General features: G+C 36.0%; 1 protein-coding gene across 1 annotated transcript in view; it reads right to left on the reverse strand.

Annotated features, from left to right (window-relative positions):
- Positions 1-21317, reverse strand: part of SEC63 (SEC63 homolog, protein translocation regulator) — a 53943-nt gene that overhangs the window by 6827 nt on the left and 25799 nt on the right. Inside the window, exons 8-18 of the mRNA XM_038131773.1 lie at positions 19655-19763; positions 17116-17210; positions 14388-14520; positions 13136-13228; positions 8268-8422; positions 6343-6490; positions 4515-4597; positions 2816-2875; positions 2433-2591; positions 1393-1551; positions 479-580 (exon numbers count right to left, since the gene is read on the reverse strand). Coding sequence (XP_037987701.1) covers positions 479-580; positions 1393-1551; positions 2433-2591; positions 2816-2875; positions 4515-4597; positions 6343-6490; positions 8268-8422; positions 13136-13228; positions 14388-14520; positions 17116-17210; positions 19655-19763 — 1296 coding nt within the window. The remainder of the gene's footprint in view (positions 1-478; positions 581-1392; positions 1552-2432; positions 2592-2815; positions 2876-4514; positions 4598-6342; positions 6491-8267; positions 8423-13135; positions 13229-14387; positions 14521-17115; positions 17211-19654; positions 19764-21317) is intronic.

Genomic DNA, 21317 nt, shown 5'->3' on the forward strand with positions numbered 1-21317 from the left:
ACAGAGACAGCTTTGCCAAGCAACCCCATCTTCCATAGTGCACACTGTGCTGCCATCACATTGCTGCATTGAGACTTGAAGTCAACCAGTAAGCCAAAACTACCTGCTGATCCAAATGACCCCCAAACTCTCCTGTGATTACTCATAACATAGGAAGGGTCAGGACCTCCCCCAGTCACAGGCACTTGCCGTTAGACGTAGAGTTAAAAACACCCAAATGTTTCACCTTAAGTTTTATACAGGTTTGCAAGTCTCTGGGAACCGAGTCGAAAGAATAATGAAGAAAAAGGTTTTAGAAAAGTATCTGAAAGTGTTTAATTTTGTAAGTTAAGATTTTTTAAAATTAAAACTAATTTTTCCAGGCATTAAGCTTTTTTAAAAGCCCAATATTTACAGTAAAAAAAATATAAGTGGATGAATTAATTTATATTATTATTAATTGTCATGTTTCACAATGGTAATGTTTTTTATTACTGACCTCAGGAAAAAAAAGACTGTAAACAGGATGTGTTATCTTTGACTTCGTTTCAAGAAGGGCTCGCTCCTTTCTCTGTATACTTTGCTGTAATTCTTGCCACTCCTGTCAAAGATAAAGTTAAAGAATTACCATTCATCTTTTGAATTAAAAAGACAGAAAATGGTCCATGAAAATGGTACATGTGACTAGTTCTCATGCAATACTAAACATTATAAATAGAAAAAGCAGATCTGCGGGGTCTGCACACATTCTTCAAAACTCAGTTCTACAACACTACCTCTAAACACTCTCTACCTCATCCACAGGAGTCCTGATTACAAGTTTGATGATTCCTTTCCCATCAGAAGCTTAATCTCACCCTGTATGGGCCATTCAGCTGTCACTCAAGTCTTCTGTAAGATTTGTGGGGCAGAAATCATCTACCATCACAATGTTTCACTCTCTGTTACACTATTACAGTTTCAGACACATAACCTGACAGTTTACTAGAGTTTACTAAGCACCTGTACAAGTTTGTTCAACTACTCCATCTTTAGAATGCACTTTGCAGCATGCAACTTTACAGCCACTGCCTGTAAAGAACACATTTCAAAGAAGAGACTTTAGGTGAGAAATCTGCAGCAGATAGTAATCAAATTAGGCTGAAAGAAATATTTTTTCTCCTGAAGTTTAGCCTTTTTCTCATGTCATTTCTAAGTTTTCTGACCATACTGAAAAGACTCTCTGCTACTCATTCTGGAACAAACTTGCAATGACAAAGCTCTTACACCAGAATGAGGTTTGAAAACCTCTGGAGAACCAGCATCACTCCTTCATCCTAGTGTTGACTAGCCTGAGAGGATGCTAGAGGATTAAAATGCATTTTCTCTCAACCCCAGAGGCAACATTACCCTTCAAGAAAAAGTAAGGCTTACAGCTTCATCATCTTTGTTTTGCTTCTCGTCTTGTTCTCTGTCAGAGTCTCTGTCACTTCCATCATCTTTTTCACTTTGAGAGTCTCTGTTTGTTTCTTCTTCTTCAGATTCACTTCCTTTATCAGAGACCTCCTCCTCCTCTTCCTTCACAACAACTTCCTAATGGGAAAGAAAAACAAAAGCCCAACACCTCTAACTTAGTTTGTCGGCATTACTGCAGTACACAGAATTCACAGCGCCTGCCTTAAGGCTGGGTCACAGGATCTATGCTCTTCTTGTGTCACAGAGTTATGTCTACAGTGAAGATTAATCCTTTCCACCTCATTCACTAAGAGGAGGACAGAAGCCATTTTCCTTCTCCATATGGCTCTCACAACAGGAATAGGAAAAAACAGTATTTGATTCCCAGACTGGATGTCCCATCTCAGCAAGTGTTCAAAGCCAGACTGGGTGGGGCCCTGGGCAAATTCATCTAGTGAGTGGCACCTCTGCCCGTGGCAGAGGGGTTAGAACTAAATGCTCTTTAAGCCTAATGATCTTTCAACCCAAACCATTCTATGACTCCAGGACTGCATTTCATGAAGTTTTAAGAAAATTACAGAGAACTTAAACAAGTACCTACAACATAGCCCACGAGGTGGAGAAAACACCATGCAGTGAGAGCATAAAGTTACTAAAGCTACTTAATTTACCAGAACAAAGTCTCATGTCAGTCTTCATCTTTAAAGAAAAAGTAGAAGTTACAGAACAATTCACCTCCAAGAAGGAAGCACAACAAGAACAAATAGTAAGAAGAGACTATGAAGCCACATTTTTAAAATATTTGAGCAGAACTTTCAGTGGCCACTGCAAACATTATCATGGTGGTTCCCTGATTACTTCACTAGTAATTGTTAAATGTAGAGAAAACAAATGCTATTTTAGAAGACACACTTCACAAAAGCATAAATAGAAACACAAGAGACAGATACAAAATCTCCAATCAGATTACAAGTGATAAACTGAATAAAATTACAAATATCATTGAATCTATGAGCTACCCCATTAGCTTGTTTTTGCTTCTGCTGTTTCTGTGGTTGCAATGAAGGTGGCACAGGTTTCTTTTTCAATGGTTTCTTTTTCTTTGATTTTGAAGCTTTCTTGGTTCCTTTATTCTTTTGTTGCCATCCTTTGCTCTTAGCTTTGCTGGCATCTCCTTGCTGCAGGAAAGCAGTATTAAAATATTTATTCTGTTCATAAAATTTCAGTCATTCAACTCTACTTTAAGTGTTTTAAGCTGAGAACCAAAATTACAAAGCACAGTTCAAACGACACTTCAGTAGGCATTTCTGAAAAAAATGCTTGAGAAGTGCACAATTAGTAATTCAAGATCTGAGAGAAAGTTCTCTTTAATTAGCAAAAGGAACATTCACTCTTCACTTACCCCATCTTCTGTTGGTTGCTCTTCTGCTGCACATATAGACTGTTCCTTTTCAAACACTTCCTGGTTAGAGAAGAATGGGAAAACTACTAATGCCTCTCTGTACCAAGAGCAAATTATTATTTCATATTTGAACTTAAACTAAATCACCTTAATCAGGTCTGAATATTTTACTCATGGCAAATTCTTTTATCAGTGACAGACACAACAGGGGATTAAGAGATCAAAATTAAACTCTACTTCGAACATTTGGTCTTAGATTTTTCCATCGCTTGTATTATAAAAAATTTAATAGCAACATGTCACCTTGTTCCAAAGAATCTACTTGTTTTATAAAGCACAGAAATCCTAGATCACAAAAGCAAGCAGTAGCAAAATGCTAATTCTGCTCCGGTTGTCAGAGTATTAAAAACTTCAATAGCTGCTCTGCTACTCAGAGACACAGAATAACAAATCAAACCAAAAATGTGAAATGTTAAGACACAACACAATGTTAACATACTGTAGACTGGGACACCTCTCTGTAAATGGATTTTTTAATGGCATTTTTTTCTTGAAAATATACTACATGCCATTAAAAAAATCCCACCCAAACAAAATAGTCACAAGGAGCTGTTATATATAAATATGGCAAATAGGAAATACCACCACAAAAAACATGCATCATACAAAAGGCTAGCTCTTGTTTTACAGTCATGTGTTTCTATGCCAGACTGCCTAGCGAAGGTCACACAGGAAACATCTTAAATGAATCTTCTATCTGCCGTTAGACATTTTAGTTTCTAGGCACCGTTCAATAACCTCATCATTTTCAGTCTCCTTTGCCATTTCCTTTTTGCAACTCCAGCACTGTGATACACTGCTTCTACTTTCTACCTACTGCACCCTTGGCTACCACAGCACGAGCACATGGATCTCATATACACAGACCTTCTGCTGAACTGGCTTCAATGGTCTGATCTCACCTGCAATACTCAGGCTTGTGTAACTTAGAGGTGTAACTCAGACCTTCTGTTTACTTAGACAATTACATCATTAGTACAGATGCAAAAACTGACATTGTAGTCTTTGACATGTCAAAGCTTGTTTAAGTTCTGTGTATTCAAGTTTTTTGTTCAAAGAAAGCCATTAATACATTTTAAGCTTGAAAATAAACACAAGTCAGAAGTGTAGCTGCTAGGGTATAGTATTGTTTTGGTTATGCCCCACTGTCTCCTACACAGCAGTCAATGATCTTCATGTGACACTGGTGAACTTCCTTTATATTCAGTTACACATATTCTGCATTCCACTGCACTGTGTTTCTTTCATAAAAGTGTCTAAAACACCCAAGAGATTTGTAACATTATAAGCCCACATAAGGCAAAATCAAACACTGTCCTGAGGACTTGAGTGAATATTTGATTTTAGTTCAAGAACCAAGTTTCTGAATGTCTCTTTTCCTGCTGTTTACAAAACTCAGAGCAGTATCACTTGCCATATTCTTTTACTGTTCCCTAGACAACTGCAATGGGTCAGAATTTTGATTTTATTCCAGGAAAACTTTCTTATTCAGAAACAAGACCATAAGGACGGATTAAGAGCACAAGTTCTCAATTTCAAATCTTAACCTCACAGTTATGTTTCCAAAACAACCAGAAATGCTTTTTTACTATGGTACACCCACAGCTACCACAAAAGAAAAAGTATTCTTAATACTTACTGCCATGGTCTGTCTTGTTAGTGTGACCAGAACAGTGACAAGAGAACCTACTGTGATGTTGTTGCTGTCTTCATCATCCAAAACTAATTCAAAAAGAAAAACACACCTATTAGACTTCCTTAAAGCCTTTTTCTCCATTAAACATTGCTTCTGCTACTTCTAAACGTAAGCATTCAAATTCCAGAATTTTTAACAAAAAAATAACTTCAAAGTATTATTTAATAAGTCTCTTGCAACCTCAAATATAGTATCAGAATGAGAGCTGGTAATTCAGCAACCTATAAAACCGCAACAATGAGTTTGAAATTTTAATTGCATGAAAGTTGGAAAATTCAAAGTTATAGCTGCTGTGGGAACCATAACCCTGTAATATTGTGCATTATATATTAAAGCATAAAACTTCAGAAACATGAAATACCACACATGACCAGAGGGACCCTGTTATATTTGTTCTGGGAATCATAATTTTCATTTTCCTGACTTTCATATTATTAACAACTCAATTTCAGTGCCACATTAACAATCATGCATTTAATTATTTTTTAAGGAGAAGGCAAAGGAAAATAAAAGAACAGCAATGATTAGTTTAACTGAAACATCAAACAAACCCCACAGGGGAGCCACTAAGGAGTTGATACCTCCAACCTATAAAATAGAGAAGGTCTCAGGTAGGAGAGGAATAGAGTTTTATTCCAGTGTAGACTTTTTATTCATTCCCCTCTAGTCCCTCCCTGGGAAAGCTGTTTTACTATTCACTCGTCTTAGATATTATTTTATATAAGGGCAACACTGAGCTAAACAGAAAAGCATCTGCATGGTTTAATCCTTCACACCACATTTGAGTGCAGCTGTGTGACAAATGAATACTACAGGCAGGAAAACGTTTGTCAAACTATGGGGAGGTACTTCAACATTGAATTTAAAGCAGATTAACAAGACTGTATACAATCCTAAACTACAGTAACATAAAATTTTCTGTTTATTTGTTTAAAAAAGCCCAACAAAACAACACAAATAACATTCAGAAACACCAAAATTAGCAGACATTTGCTTCCTTAACAGATATTTCTTCTAACATTTGCTTCTCACAGGGGACTACACATAAGCCAAATTACAATCAGGATCCCCAAACAAAGCACATCACATTTTGAATGCGATCATTGCTATCACAATGAAAACATAAACCGGAAACAAGAATTAGAACAGACTTTCAAATATCACACATTTACTAGCACTGATCTTCTACAAAGAAAAGGAGACCACAGAACCAATTCAGCTCCCACTGCAAAGCTGTCTAACAGGAACTGCTTACAATATACCAAATCTTCAGAGAGGGAGAGCATTATACATTCACTGAAATAGTGCACACAAAACGTAGCTAAGCATAGCTTGGACAAAATCTGCCAGATTCAAAAACTACACCAGGATTATCACAAAGGAACCCCAGAGGAACCTCACAAATGCTGAAGAATGCTAAACATAAATTCTGGAATAAGTGTAACTGTTTAACACAGCTAATAAAAGTGGTATTTCAACCAAAATTCCACATTGCTCATGAAATATTAAAACAGAAAGACAAAATTTCAGATAAGCTCCTGTATGAGAAACTACTGCTGGCTTGGGAATACATGGAATGTTTCAATGTATTTTATCTCCTCAGACTGTAACTCCCATGCACAAGAATGCACCACTCCAAAGAAGTATGTAATTTCCAGGTCACATAGATAGCAGTAAGTTGTGTTTCAACATCCTCCAAAAGCTTCCTGCCAGCAGACTATCAAAATGTCAGAAGAGTGACATACACAGAACAAAAGGACCTCCCACTCACCCTGTGGTTTTATATCCATAGTGACATATGGAAAGCTGCCAAGGACAGCCATAACTTCTTCGTATTTCTTATCTTCTAGAAAGTGCAGTAAATTGCGACGATCTGAGCCTTTCAAACTCACCAAATCCTGAATACTTTTGATTTTATACTGAAAAAAAGAAGAAAGGAAGTCCCATGGTATCACAGAACACAGTCCACAAATAAGCTCTTCATAATACATCACTGTCGCCACATTACTAATACGTACACACCATTACATTTGGTCTTATAAAAAACCCCACACTTTAGGAAACTAGCAAGCATATATTTCAAGAAACAATAAATCAAAGAGGTTGCACTCAAACCTACTAAACAGAACTGCTTTGAACACTGGTGTGTTCCTTAGTATGTCACCCCTTAGAAATGGTTCTTTGTATTTCTTATAAAATTGTTACTTCAGCCAGGTTTTTCAGAAAGTTGAGCTAAGAAATCTTACTAATAGGGGGTTTTATTTAGATAGAATATCTCAGTGCTTTCAGATTTACAGTAGCAGAAACAACCAAATACAATTTTAGGAGTTTTTGTATTGAACTGCCAACAAATCTAAATCCACTCCTTCTAAGATTTGCAGAGCAGAGCTAAAAGGATAAAACAAACACAAATTATTACCTCACCATTATAAATGCATGTACTTTATTAAAAACAATTTCATGCATCCATGTATACTGATCATACTGCCAATCTAGAGCACTGTATTTTTTAAGAACTCTATGCATGTGATCCTGTGAAACTAGCCTAAAGAACTGGGGTTTTCCCCCTCTTTCATAGCAGACAGAGGTGGGATTATAACATAGCCAAATTATTTATTTTTCACTTAGCTACATGTCAAAAAATACATCTAAACTTGCTTATTTTCTCATATGTTCCCTGTAGTTTAAGACTGGATTTAAAAAGTAAGTCTTTAATGATACCTGTAAGAGAATCTTTTACTTTATCCAAAGGATATGACTACCTGAATATTTCATGAACAAGCATCTTCACAGAGAATTAAAAAAATGCAATACCTAAGAATTCTTAGTCTTGACACTAACACAGAAGCATTTAAACACCCCCTAAGGCTGTAGTTGAAGTGAAACAAAAATTCCATCAGATAAAAAGAATATTTTCAAGACTCATCCAAATTAACCACTGTAATAAAACTATCAGAAAAGTCAACAGCTTCTAGTAGAAGCAAAGGGCTGCTTCTAACTGTTTCTGGCATTCCCAGAAGACACACTAGACTCAAACAAACAAGCAGGCTGAAATGCAGAGACAACTGGTGAAACAAAGTGAAGAAACATATGCAGGTATTCAGACAAGACTATTCTTTCTCATCCTTAAATTCTACAAATCCCAACACTTACCCAACTACAGTTACATAGCAAAAGCTTTGTGAGACACACTCTTTCACACAAGGGATCACAAAACCTGGAATGCCTCCCACAGTAACTGATTTTTTTTATTTTATGAACTCCTCTATGTAAGGGTCCAAATATATTTTCTATCAAAGCACATTAAGAACAATGTAAGGCCAAACAAGCCTCCCACCATCACCCATCCCCAGAAAAAAAGTCCCAGTAGGACATTCCAGACACATCCTGGAAGAATATTAAATAGGAGATAGAATCTGTTTTTGTTGTTTCTTAGGTCAACACAGACTGATCTTTTACACTTCTTTACACTTAACAGATCTCTGATCCTAATTCCCACCTCCTAACTGAGATGGACATCAAAAAAACCAAAAGCAGACAGAACAACTAGGAAGTAGTGTATTGAGTTCCTTAAAAATAAATCTATTTTTATTCTCTTAGTTAATTCATAACCTTGCTTCCTTAGCCACAAATAGGTAAAAAGCAGTAGCAGATAGCATTTTAAGAGGTTAACAAGTATCATTTGTATTTTTATACCTTTTTATGATTGGAAACTCTTCTCAGATTGTCCTCTTCAATGTGAGGCAGCTGTAAAAGGGGAGACTTGAACTGCTGAAGTCCCTGGACTGTCATCTGGGAAAGCTTCATACAATTTTCCAAAGATCCCAAAGATGGAGCACGGAACTCCCTTTCTTGGGGAGAATGAAACAAACAACATAATTTTAATTTTTTTTCTTCTTATACTTTTCCAATGTATACTTGTATTACAGAAAACCTTCTTTCCAGTCCACCAAGGAAAAGAAAGAGACATCTTTAAATGTTCAGTATAATTAACTAGGGAGACTTTTTACTCTCACTCCAGCCACACAGACCAGAAGACACTTTCTTCCCTCTATTTAGGATGTCACAGCTGAACACTAACATGGTCTGAGGGGACAACTGCACAATGTATCTACGTAATTATTATAGACAAAAATTTCACCAATTCAGTGTAAAAAATTTCAGCATCAAAACAAACTTATTTTACATTTGTATGTTTCATGAGTGTGTGTATAACATGTTTCGTGTATCATTTAATATAATTTATCACTAAACATTAATCTTCTACAATATAATATTTATAATATTTTCATCTTGAGAAATGAACATATAGGTAGCAGCCTATCACATACAAGAAGAAAACTGTATTTATAATTGAAGCTAAGAAGAGCATATTATATTATGCTAGAAGGCAATAAGAGCTGTAAAAATATCAAATGCATTACTTTTATAAATAAACTTATTGGTTAAAAGGGGTGTCTAAGCAAACACGTATTTGACTTTTCTTTTAGAAATTACCTATAATTCTTTTCATATTTTAATTTGCAAAAAGACCTACAATCATAATTAAAATTATTATAAGTAGACAAGGAGAAATAAGTCTCAGTCAGAACAGAGCAAAAGAAAACAAAAAAACCAAAAAACTCCACTTAGCAATTATTAATCCTCATCACATCTGCAAAGAAATGCAAAAGCAAAGCAGACACAAACTGCAAGAACTTTGTTTGACAACCATTAATTCATAAATAAAACTTCCCATAAACCCTGTTTAGAGAATTCATTTCAGACCACTTCTTATCTTGCTGATGATTTCTAAGCAGCTATGAGGCACAGTAACAGTGTACATGGAAGATCACTGTTCCCTCTGCCTCAGCTGCCCCTCTCCTCTTCAAATCGTTTATTTCTTCACTAATTACACCAACCTATAAATATCATCAGCGATCGAATCAAATTATATGGAAGGACGTGTGACAATTATATAAAATGCAAAAAGAAGAAGAACACACAAATAGAACTACCTGGCTAGACACACAGGTAACTAAGAAAGATGTAACTTCGACCTTTAAAAAAAAGTAGCAATGGAAAGATTAATGTTCCAACCAAGTAACACTACATTCACCCATCTTACTCAGCTTCCACCTCCCCTATAATTTTTTTGGCTGCTGCTCCTAAGGAAAGACACAGGATTTTTTTTAAGTTAAAAAAACACACGGCAAACCAAGGCAATAAAAGAATCCTAAATAATCTCTGACAAACTGTCTTTTGCAGGAAATTCACCTAGAGCTTTGAGACCACAGAGCACTAGTCAGGGTTGAAAATACTCTCTTTTTTAAAGGATTGACTCATCATCCATCTGAGAGCAGAAAAATATTTTAAAGTTGGAAAGTATGATCTTGGTTTCCTGAAAAGAACACAGGTCTTTATGCTCCCTGAGAGTGGATGTGAGGACAGTATAGCTTTTAACATCCCCCAAATGCCCCTACCATAAAATTAATGTCATTGCTGTACCTATTTTGACAGCTTCTGATTGTCAAATTGCACAATAGAAGATGACCTTTAATGTAGGTTATTAAACTGCCCAAAATAAAGGATCATAGAATAGTTTGTGTTGACCTCAAATATCATCTAGTTCCAACCCCCCGCCTTGGGTAGGGACACCTTCCGCTTGACCAAGCTGCTCAATCCAAACTAGCCTTGAACACTTCCAAGGATGGGGCATCCACAGCTTCTCTGGCAACCCATGCCAGTGACTCCCCACCCTCACCAGCAAAGAATTTCTTATCTAAAACCACCCTCTTTCAGTTTAAACACAACATATGACATTGAAGTAGTCAATCCCAAATGTAAATGCAAATTTTAGTTGCTTGGCAAGGACTGGCATACAACTGGGTCAAGCCACAGCCTCTTCATTACACTGCAGCTTCCAACCTGAATTAAGGAATGTGCTTTGACTGGACAGCTGAACGCATGCCTAACTTCTGCAGGCACTTAGTGGAGCACATCCCACGTTTTTGGCAGCAAACACCTCATTTGGCAAGGCAGCTATCTACTTATCATATTTAAGGATGATCTCAAGGAAGCCATGAAAATAATTTACACCTGCTGGTTCGCAGGTATCAGCTAAATAGCCACAGAACAATGGATGCAGGCAAGGGATGGCACAAAGCAAAGCGCCAAGCTCGAGAAGATTCCTATCAAGTGCCTTTCTCCAAAAGACCTGATTACAAGGTAAGCATCAATTGCTGCAGACATTTTTAAGCTTCTAATAGTAACAAAAGCATTTCTGAATATTTGAAAGACAGGAATGCAGCACAAAATGAGAGACTTCTCATCCCACTATCAATTTAGGTTTCACGAAGTATGATTTGTCCCCAGAACATTTTTTACACAGTATTAACACATGCCATTGCACGTTCATAGAGCCAGGACTGCTGAAAATCTATGACTAATTAGAGCATGTGATCCCTTTATGTACTGCGTCAAGGTTGATTTAAGTGAAAATTAGAACTAGCCCCAAAACCAACTGCAGTTAAGTTTTAAGTCACTTAAAATTATGGTGACAAATATAAACTTAAGCAAAGCACTCTCTTAAAAATTTCAATACATAACTTCAATTTTATTCACCTTTAAAAAATACAACACAAAAGCAAACCAATGCCACCTTTACAATTTCTAGTTGTTTTCCAGGGCAACACAGTTCTCTCTACATGCACAGTCATCAAAAAGAGAGTCAATGCATTAGATTTGCTAAATAAATAGTAAGTTCTAAAAGCAGTGACTTCACTTTAGACCAAAGACCAAAATTCTTAAACTATTTACCTTGAAATCTCCAATTCCATTACTGTTAATGGGCAACTGTTGGGTGCCACCTTCTCTTTAACACCATGTGCTGAGAGCACTGGCATGGAAGCAAGAAGAAATGTTTGGCTGCTTGGTACAAATTTCTGGCTACTACCACTTTCAAAATTTGGAAATAAGTTTAAGAAAATCTGTTAGAGAAATACCAGACAAGTCCTCAACTATAGCTATGATACATGCCTACTTTTTTCCCAAAGCTAGGGAAGTCATTTCTACAGTACATAATGACAGCTATAAATCCTCTTCTGCTTTCACAAACTGATTGAGGCTGGAAGAGATAATGATAACCCCTGGAAATTGTTAGTGGTAGAGGTTGTTCAGATTTGGTTTATAAATAACCATTTTGCATGCTAATAAAAAATTAGTTTATACCACTGTACTTCAAAATACTGTTTCCTTTTATTTTAATTTAAGTTAAAATCCAAAGTTCTGGAAAAGCAATTGCTTGAAAGCAATTTATAAAGAACAATGCATCTATAAATATTTATTTTACTGTCAAATTAAGAATGTATGTCTGTGTATATTCAGAACTGGAGGAAAAGAATACAGCTACCTGAAGGTCATTTAGGTTGCAAAGTACATAATGCACTCTGTTCAGTATCTTATTTCAGCTTTTACAAGAAAAACTATAGGTCTTTCTCATTTTTCAAAGACTTCCAATTCCGTTGCATAAAAAAAGCTTCTGCCTGTGTTATTTTGGTTTCATTTTGCACAAGAGAAAACAACTGTTTTCTAGTTGACTAATATATACATAGGCCATCTAAAAATGTATTTTTCAGAGCTTTGAAGTATTTTACAATATCACAGAGGTTCAGGTATTTTTTATAAAACACTATCCAAATTTAAAGAAAAAATAATCTAAGCTAGAACACAACATCCGTATCTGCTCACATCCCCTCTCATACTTTATTTTGTTATGGAGCACAATTTCCTGCACCACTTGCAATAGTGGTGCAAAACATCTTTCCCCAAAGCATTCTTACTAGGAGGCTATCAATGCTCAAAGGAGTTTTGGTCTAGCAAAGATCAACCAGTCAGTATTGCTTGATAACAAAAAAATGGTGACCAGTTTGACATAAAAAAATGACTTGACTATGTTTGGTGCAAAAAGGGAACAATATCCAAGTCTTTGCTTCCTTACACTGCAAGGAACCATCTTCTGAGTAACTGTTTACAGTGGGAAAAAAAAAGCTTAAATATTATATTTCAATTAAATTATAATTTCTATGGCAGACATACAGCTAAAGCACCTGCCCCTACAACTTCAGAATAAAACTACATAGCAGGCTAAAGAGCATAGAATTCTGATATGGAGAAATATGAGCAACATACAAAGAAATAATGGCAAAGAAATGATCTAAAAAACAAGAGGCACTCATAACAGAAGAGAAAAAAATGTAGAAGTGCAAATGGAAAGAACACAAGTCTTATACTAAACACTGTGCTACTGAAAATGAACCACATCTTGAAGAAAAGGTTTTCTATTACAGTTAAGGATAAACTTTAATTGCAAAAATCACAAGCAGGACACACAAACTCAGGATTTCAGAGCAGCAGCAGCATTTCAATCCTCAAAATAGAGAACTCTCATTACAAAAAGAGCAGAAGAGCATTTAGGCGTTTCTAAATATCAAAGGGTAAGTATCCCACAAAAACCAAAGACTTTATGAAGTATCACAGTGAAGAAACATATTTACTGGTTTTAATTATACAGTTTCTTTTCTTACCTTCCCTGCTTCGAGCCATTATTATTAGTTGGCAGATCACATTAATCATTTCTTGAAGTAGTGCAGGACTCTTCTTAAGGATAAACTGCTGATCTGCAAGATACAACTGGCTGCAATGATGCTGTACTACTTTTACGTAAAACAATCAGTTTACATGAACTGGACCATTTAATGGCATGGTCTTCACTGCTGTTCATTCTTGTATTACCAAAAATGCCACTTTATTCTCACTGACATATCCATCTGTAACATTTCTTAAAAAAATAAACAGGAAAATGAAAGTGCTAAGAGGAAACAAATTTTGTATACCCACTTCCACACCAAATGAAATAATATTTATTAGACCCATCTAAAAAGAAACAACAGGATGCTATAGACAATTTACCAGTCATATTAAAAATCACATTAATTCTTTAGGTAATCACAGGTTAAAACTAGGATTTTTAAGTGAAACACCCGTTTTGCAAAAAACATTATTTGCAATGTATCAACTTTTTTTGAATGCAGTTCCGTGAAGTTTTAAGTACAAACTGTAACTAAGGAAATGAAAGATGAGATATTTTTCATGACTTTTTAAAACTGATTATTTTTCTTATGAAAGGTACTGAAAATTTTGAAGCAAAGCATTTTCCCTGGTTTGTTGGTTTGTGTTTGTTTTTTTTATTTAATTTCTATTCAAATGCAGAACATCTCAACTTTGCTGGTCAGCCTAGAACTATGGCTGTCATGGATGAAACTTAAGAAATGCATTTAGAAACATTTCGGTTTCAATATTTAAAGGTATTAACAATTCCAAAACACACACCAAAGCTCACAGGCAACTGATATTTAAAGCTCTAGTCTTGTCATCTTTACTTCACATAGTAGACTAAAAACCTCCAAAAATAAATACATATGGAAATGCTATAGAGAGCAGCATTATGCTGATCTTGGATTTCTTTGCTCTGAAAAGCAAATATACTTCATGTTTAACATTTTATTCTATTACAAAAATCAAAAACAATTTATCTAAGCCATTTGTAGACAATAGCTTTAAAAGGTAAAATATCAATATTGCAGGGCTGTCAACAGAGTGAGGAAATGCTAAGTAAATGCTCTAAAGGGTCATTAAAGTTGAAAAACTAAGCAGCTTGCATAGAGACAACTGAGCAGAGATCCATTCAACTCTTTACAGGACAAGAATCAAAAGTACTGTAGCATGCAGCATCTTGCTCTGTTTCCAGTAATATCTGATTAGGGGAGAAGCCATTACCTTCTTCAAGGACCTCAGGAACTTGCATCCGGGCAAGATGGGTCAACAGCAGAACTCTGGCTTTCAGACTGTAAGGGTAGGTGAGAGGAGGCTCATTCTTCTTTAAATTTATGCCACCAATTTCTCTAATTAGCTGAAATAAAACAGTTAAACAGCTATTTTATTGCAAAATACAAGCAAATACAGGAGAAGAGTTCACAAGGGAAAAAAAAAGCATGTTCACAAAAGCAAGAGTTTAAGTAACTTTTCCTTGGAAATTTCTGCAGAGATGAACATTAGCCATTTTTATTCAAAACCCAGTTCCAAAAAGTTTAAAAGTGTCTTTATAAACCTCTTTCCAATGTGCGAACAGGTGGGTTGTAAAGATTTGCATGCAATAAAAATGTCTTATGTAATATTAAGTAAATTTGTATTGACAGACAAATATTTTTAATATCTGATTTTATTGCCAAAGTTTACTAGGTTCAACCATATTTCTAAGGCATTGAACTTAATATGCACAAGCAACAGCATAACCTTGAGACCTTTCCCTCATCTAAGACACAGTGAACTTTCCTAGGAATAATTTCAGGTAAAACAGGAAGGAGGTTTACAAGCCTGAAATCCCTGGTAGACTGAAGATCAAGTATTTTAACTTCCTTATAAACCACACCATCTTGAAGTAAGCATGGTGTTCTTTACTGAGAATGACCTTTCCTGCTCCCCACAGGACCAAGACCCACAGCTCAAAGAGGTCTGAGTAACAGTAGCTCAGATAAAGTAGCATTAGTACATGGCCCAGAAGCTTCACTTTCTAAGCTCAAAAATTCCAAAATCTTAAGAGAAAAAGAGAACTTTGGGTATCAACAGCTAAGCTACACCAACCAGTCTTTTCTCTTGGAAAAAAAGAAAAGATCTTCTGACTCTGTGCTTGTAAGAAACTTTAAAGAAGCTTCTTATAAGCACATCCTGGTGTAGCCCCAGATCAAAGTAAAACTTAGAAAAGAGAATTTTGTGAAAAATGGGAACATTGATCGTGGCCCCAAAAGCAGGATACCCTAGCAGAAGTTATTAGCAATACCCTTCTGTGTTAATGCTTCAGTGAATTGTTCTGCCATATAGTCAGAAAAAAACACAGATGACACTGAGTACTGGACCTTTAGAAAGGGAACAAAATTCGTCATAATATGCAAAGTCATGCACTTGCATACAAACAAGAACAGCACCTCAAAGATGGGAACCTGTTAGCTGGAAAACAGAGATACCTAAGATGGGGAAATTCTAAAAACTTACTCATCCCTCTCTAGTTGTACTAAACCACCATATAAAAAAACAGCTGAGAAAAAAAGTATGCTGAAAATCATTCCCTGCAGAAATACAGGAACTGTAGCGGCACCAACTAAGGCACTATTAAGACTTAGCATAGAATACTGTGGACAATTCTAAACAGATAAAAAATAATATAAAATTTAGAAATCTATCAACTGGGAACAGTACCCTGCTCAGCACGTAGCAGGAGGAGCTAAATGAGCCTTTTGGAAAAGAGAGGAATGAAATACAGCAGTTTTTCTAGTTTAGCAAAACAAAGAAAAAAAGATGACTAATGGGCTATTGCTTGTGTCTACAGATGCATAAGGATATACACAGCAACAATAGTTTAGACTCCAGAATAGTGATGATAAAAACCAAGGATACAAATTGGTCACAAACAAGACTCCTAATCACTATAACAGCAAGTTCTGGAAGAGCTTCTCAGCAGGATATGGTTACAGAAGGCTGGACTGCTTCTTAAATAATGAATGATTAAATGTAAAAGGCCTTGCAGAATGCCAGTGCTGGTAACAGCATGGGTGAAGAACCATTGATCAAGATCTTTTCCAGACTTTTGCTCTCATTGCTGAAAAACCCCACTTTACTGTAATTCCATCTTCTACTCAAAGTCCACAACATGATAAGGAATTTGTAAAAGAGACAAAGACAACCAAGTAAATAAAAATAGACTGACTCTTACATTTAGGTCACATTTAAAACATGAAAACTCAGCTGTATGCATGCAAAGGTTAAATCTGTGAGACTACTTCCCCCCTCTTTTTGCCAACTCAAAACACTTTTATTGGAGCATTTTGTATACTGCGTTTTTAACTTCTTAAATCCAAGTGTCAGTTTCTGATAAATAAGACTTTCTAATACTCTGCTAGTAAAAATTATTTGCCACAGTATGCATTTATGGCATCTCTGATGTCGTTGGAAACACTGAATGGAAATAAACATAAAAGGCAATCAGAGGGGAACAGATATTCATGGAGGAATAGTTGTGATACTTGAAGACATTACTAATTCAGACATCAGATAATAATTTTATTTTACTGGTAACATACTCAACCAGATTTGTGTTAACAATTTAAAAGAACATCAAATGGTGACCACCTCCTTATGTCAATTCTCAAAATTTTTAAGGGTTGACACTCTAATTTCCTATTTACTTTACCCCTCCCCAAAAGTCCAATACAGCAGCCTATATACTAAACCAATTAAATTCAAAATAAGCATAAGCACCATTAATGCTGTCTTTTCTTTTTAAAAAGTTTAAATCAACTCTAGCTTCTAACTCCTATTTCTGAAGGGATACAGTTGTCTCACTACAAAGTTAATGCCTGAATAACTTGGATTCTGTCAGCTGGTCATCCAGAAGCATCACCTCCCTCTTCCCTTGAAGGGGTCAGTTAAAACACCTCTGGACATTACTGACCTGTGGTATCTGGATGTTGTCCGCTGGTCTGCTCGTCGCATCTTTATTGTACTGAGGATCAAATTCAGATGCCCCTGCTAAAACCATGATAAGCCCTGCAAAGATAATTGGAGTCAGACAAAGAAAATGTCAACATCCTAAGCCACCAACGGATTTCTTCAGAACCTTCAGCCATAAAACTTATTCCCGTTCCTCCCCCAACAACCATGAATATCTGTGTCCTCTACTTAATGGATCAGTTACTACTGCCACAGGGCAAAGAAGGCAAGAATCAATGTCTGGCACAAAACAAAAGAGAAGATTCAAGGCTCAATTATGCATAGTATGAAGTCCAGCATTTGACACTTAATGTCTCGAAAAAAACATAATTAGACTTCATTAAGACTAGCAGACATCACTGCACAGCAGTTTGACTACTTCTGCATGCTCACAGAACCATTCCTCTCAGCAACCCATGTGCCTGCAGCAGTATCACTATGTGTATGGAAGAGGGAGGCAGGAAGGATAAAATTTCAGCTCCATTTTCTGCTCAGTCAGCATTGAAAATTCACCAAAAAAATTATTCTAACTATGAGAAAAGCAATCTAATAAATAATCCTACAAACAAATTGCACAAAGATGATGGACCACTCTTTTCTTAATGTGATTAGGAAAAATCCATATTACCACAAAACATTCTGTAGTCTAATTAAAATTAAAGCCCTAGACAACTGGATATTTTAGTCACATTGTGAGCTTCCTGCTCATGAACATACCAGACCCCTCAGCCACAGACAATCAGAGAGAGCTCACACAATCATTTGCCCCAGTTAAAATAACTTTTTTAGCAGTAGTTACTCAAGCTTCCTTCTTAAATTTTGAGCAAGTGCTCTTATGAGCAAGTCAAAGTTATTTTTGCCTATCTGCAGTGCTCAGTGAATTCAAACTAGTAACAATGAGTCAAGTTCCCTAAGCATTAATTTCCATTTCCATGCTCAATTATCCATTCACTTCCTCAGCATAGCATATTGAAGACCTTCAGATGACAATAAATATCTTCCCATTATTTAAGATCAACAACTGAAAATCTCCAGGAAAGAAGATTCTGAAAGTTTGTTTGTCCTGAGGCTTGAAAAAATACCTTAAAACAAGGCAAGTCATGCAGATTTATCTCATCATTTTCCTAGCCTGGTTTGATTACATTTGCTGACACTGATATGCCACACTACAGTGGAATTCACAACCAAGCAAAAGCCTTACCTGATCACTGTGTGGTTTGTCTAAGCCACCTCAACTGCACCTCAGTTTTCATTCAGACTGCACAACAGACCTCAGTAGAAAAAACTGACCTGCCTCTGATCCTGGAACTACCTGGAAGTGTCAAGTCCTTAAATAAAGCCACTTAAACCTAGAGTTCACTTTTCAACCAATCTTTAGGAGGAACAAGGGAAGCCTCAAAGCTGGGTTCTGAGCAAGATTCAATATGAAACAAATTACTGTTAACAACAAGCTTGAAAAAAGAAAATGATCTCCCTAAACTTCTAAAGTCTCACCTACTCTACCTGGAGATAGGAAAAAGCATAAGAGTATGACAAGAGTATAAAGCAGTCTGAATTAATCCCACACACAAACCCATGTGTCCTGTGAATAAAAGGGTTATATCTTTCCATACTCTTATTCCCTACACCATTTGGATGATCTGCAAAGCATTTCTGCTTTATTGGAGAAGGATGGATCAAGAGCAGATTTCAAAAATCTTCCAGCTGAAAAACAGTGCAATTCAAAGGAGTAAGAAAATATACTTATGAACCCTTTTTTAGAAGGTTTTGGGGGTTCCTCTATTCTGTTTTTCACTTGCACTGAGCATGCAATCTAGGTAAATCCAATCTAGAACTAAGTAGTACTGTGCCAATTCTTCAGGCTCAATCCAGCCCCTAAACTGTAAGATACAATTTTGCAGCAACAAAGTACACCTACAGTTTTCAGTTTTCTGAAAAAAATGGGGGGTGGGGGTCCTTTAAAATCAGGGAGTAGACAAGAAAAGGAAGTATATTGAAATCTACAAACAAGTAACAAAATAACATAAAATTGATAGCAATTTTTAAACAGAAATTTAGCTCTCTATTCTAACATCTAGAAACAAGAAATGCTATTGCATTCTTTATGCAGACAAAAATATGAAGCCCCTAAAAATTCCAAAGCCTGTTTTTTTACACTAAGAGAACAAAACACACAGAAAACACAGAGCCCAACTGAGGGCTACAGGCAGGTCAGCATGTTTTTCCCAACACACAATACCTCTTTTTCTTTCTTTCTTTTTTTTTTTTTTCCCCGCGGATAGACAGACATAAATATAGATCTATGCAATTCCCTCTCCCAAACATTTACTTTTTACAGAGTATTCTTCACCTGCAACAGATTAAAGTTTTAAAAACACTCTAAAGGAACCAGAAGCATTACTTTAACCTAATTAAGGCCTATAAAATAGAAGCATTTTAATATCAAGCAGACTGACACTTCCAGAGGAATACGTCTACAGTTCAAGATGCCTTTTACTTACGTTTCATATCCATGTTCCGGGTTTTATAGACAAAATATGTATATATTTGAGTTGTTCGAATGAGAATCTGATCTCCACTGTATCGTATTGATCGGTACCACCAGGAACCCTGAAATATTCAACAAGAGCAGACTGATGTCAGCTACAAGGAAACATCAAAACAGCCATACTGCATGACCTGATCTCTGTCAACAACCAGGAAACTCAGCCCAACTGATATTATGTATGTTGAGGTGAACTGAATTTCAAAAAGGAGAGGGAAACAAAAATATATTTGCTGACATAAACTTTAAAAGCACACTGATAAATTCATCTGAGAGAATCTAACATTGAATATTTTTAAAAGACCTCTAGCCTAGAGACATTCTCCCCAGCACATACACCTGCACACATATTCCTTGGTTTATTTCTGGTGTTGTTTTAATAAATCCACTAAACAGTAAATTCACTCGATTTACCACTTGCTATATATGATGTGGTAACTCCTTATAGTGATATTCAGCATTCAAATCTAATTAAGCAGGCCAAGAACAAAGAGATTTCTTTCACTATGAGAAAATCTGCAAAACTGTGATTTAAGTCACCTGACCACAAAATGGTTTTCAGAAGAGGAATCTGGAGGTGGCATGGGGCCCTCACGGTAAATTTTCAGAATTAAGCCATACACCTTCAGGTTGACAGATGAAGAGCAACACTCTGATAATTGCCTAATTAGCATTCCACCAGTGACTCAAATTACAGAACTCACTCTACAGTGGTTGTACTCTCTAATATATTTTTTAATAAAAATGGTGTGCTGGGTTATAAACTGCAATCTGTTCATTAAACTCCTCCCTGTAAGCAAAGCTCATTTAACATAAGAAAACACATTGAAGATACTCCTCAATCTACTGTGAAGTTTACTGTCAGTGAAGAGCAACAACCAGTAAAGTAGTTAAGTGATGCTTACTACTATTAGTTTCATAATAGTTTCTGCAATCTACTTAATTATTTGGGAAATACTAAAGGACTGGCTCCAACAATTTTTTTAATAAATTAAGTTTGATTCCTCCATGAATACATGAATGCTGACAAAATATATTACACAACTTTCTACAATGTTCTTCTGCATAAAAAAATAATTATAATCCCACAGCTATCAAATATTTATAGAAGTAAAAGTATTGGAAGAAAAATGTACCTAGCCAGTCCAAACCTACATGAAAAAGGCTGCCCTAACTGCTTCTGTAGATACAGCTCCTGTCTCTTGCCTCATGTACAGGACATTATTTAGGTCAGCGGAAGCCTGGAAAGAACTACTTATTCCTATTGTCCTTCTTCATTAATCTGGATTCAAAGGGTGGAAGTAGCCTTACTTTATTTTAGATGCCCATCAAACACAGGATGACTACACTGCAGTTAAGTTTGCCTTCTTTATCGATTTATGAAAGAGAAACAGACCCATTAAAGGCATGAATTATCCTGTATGTCTACTTTCAAATGAAATGATAAAGTAACTTGCTCCATAAAAATGACTATTCCTCTTCACTGATTTAAAAAAGAAATTTACAGTGACAAGTCTGAACCTACAAGTCTACATCTGGTATGGGGCAAGAAGAGACAGAACATTTTTTCTGTGCTCAGAACATTTGTTTTTACCAACAGCAAGGTTGTTCTTTCACTT

This window comes from Motacilla alba, chromosome 3, assembly GCF_015832195.1.
Source record: "Motacilla alba alba isolate MOTALB_02 chromosome 3, Motacilla_alba_V1.0_pri, whole genome shotgun sequence".
Taxonomy (NCBI): domain Eukaryota; kingdom Metazoa; phylum Chordata; class Aves; order Passeriformes; family Motacillidae; genus Motacilla; species Motacilla alba.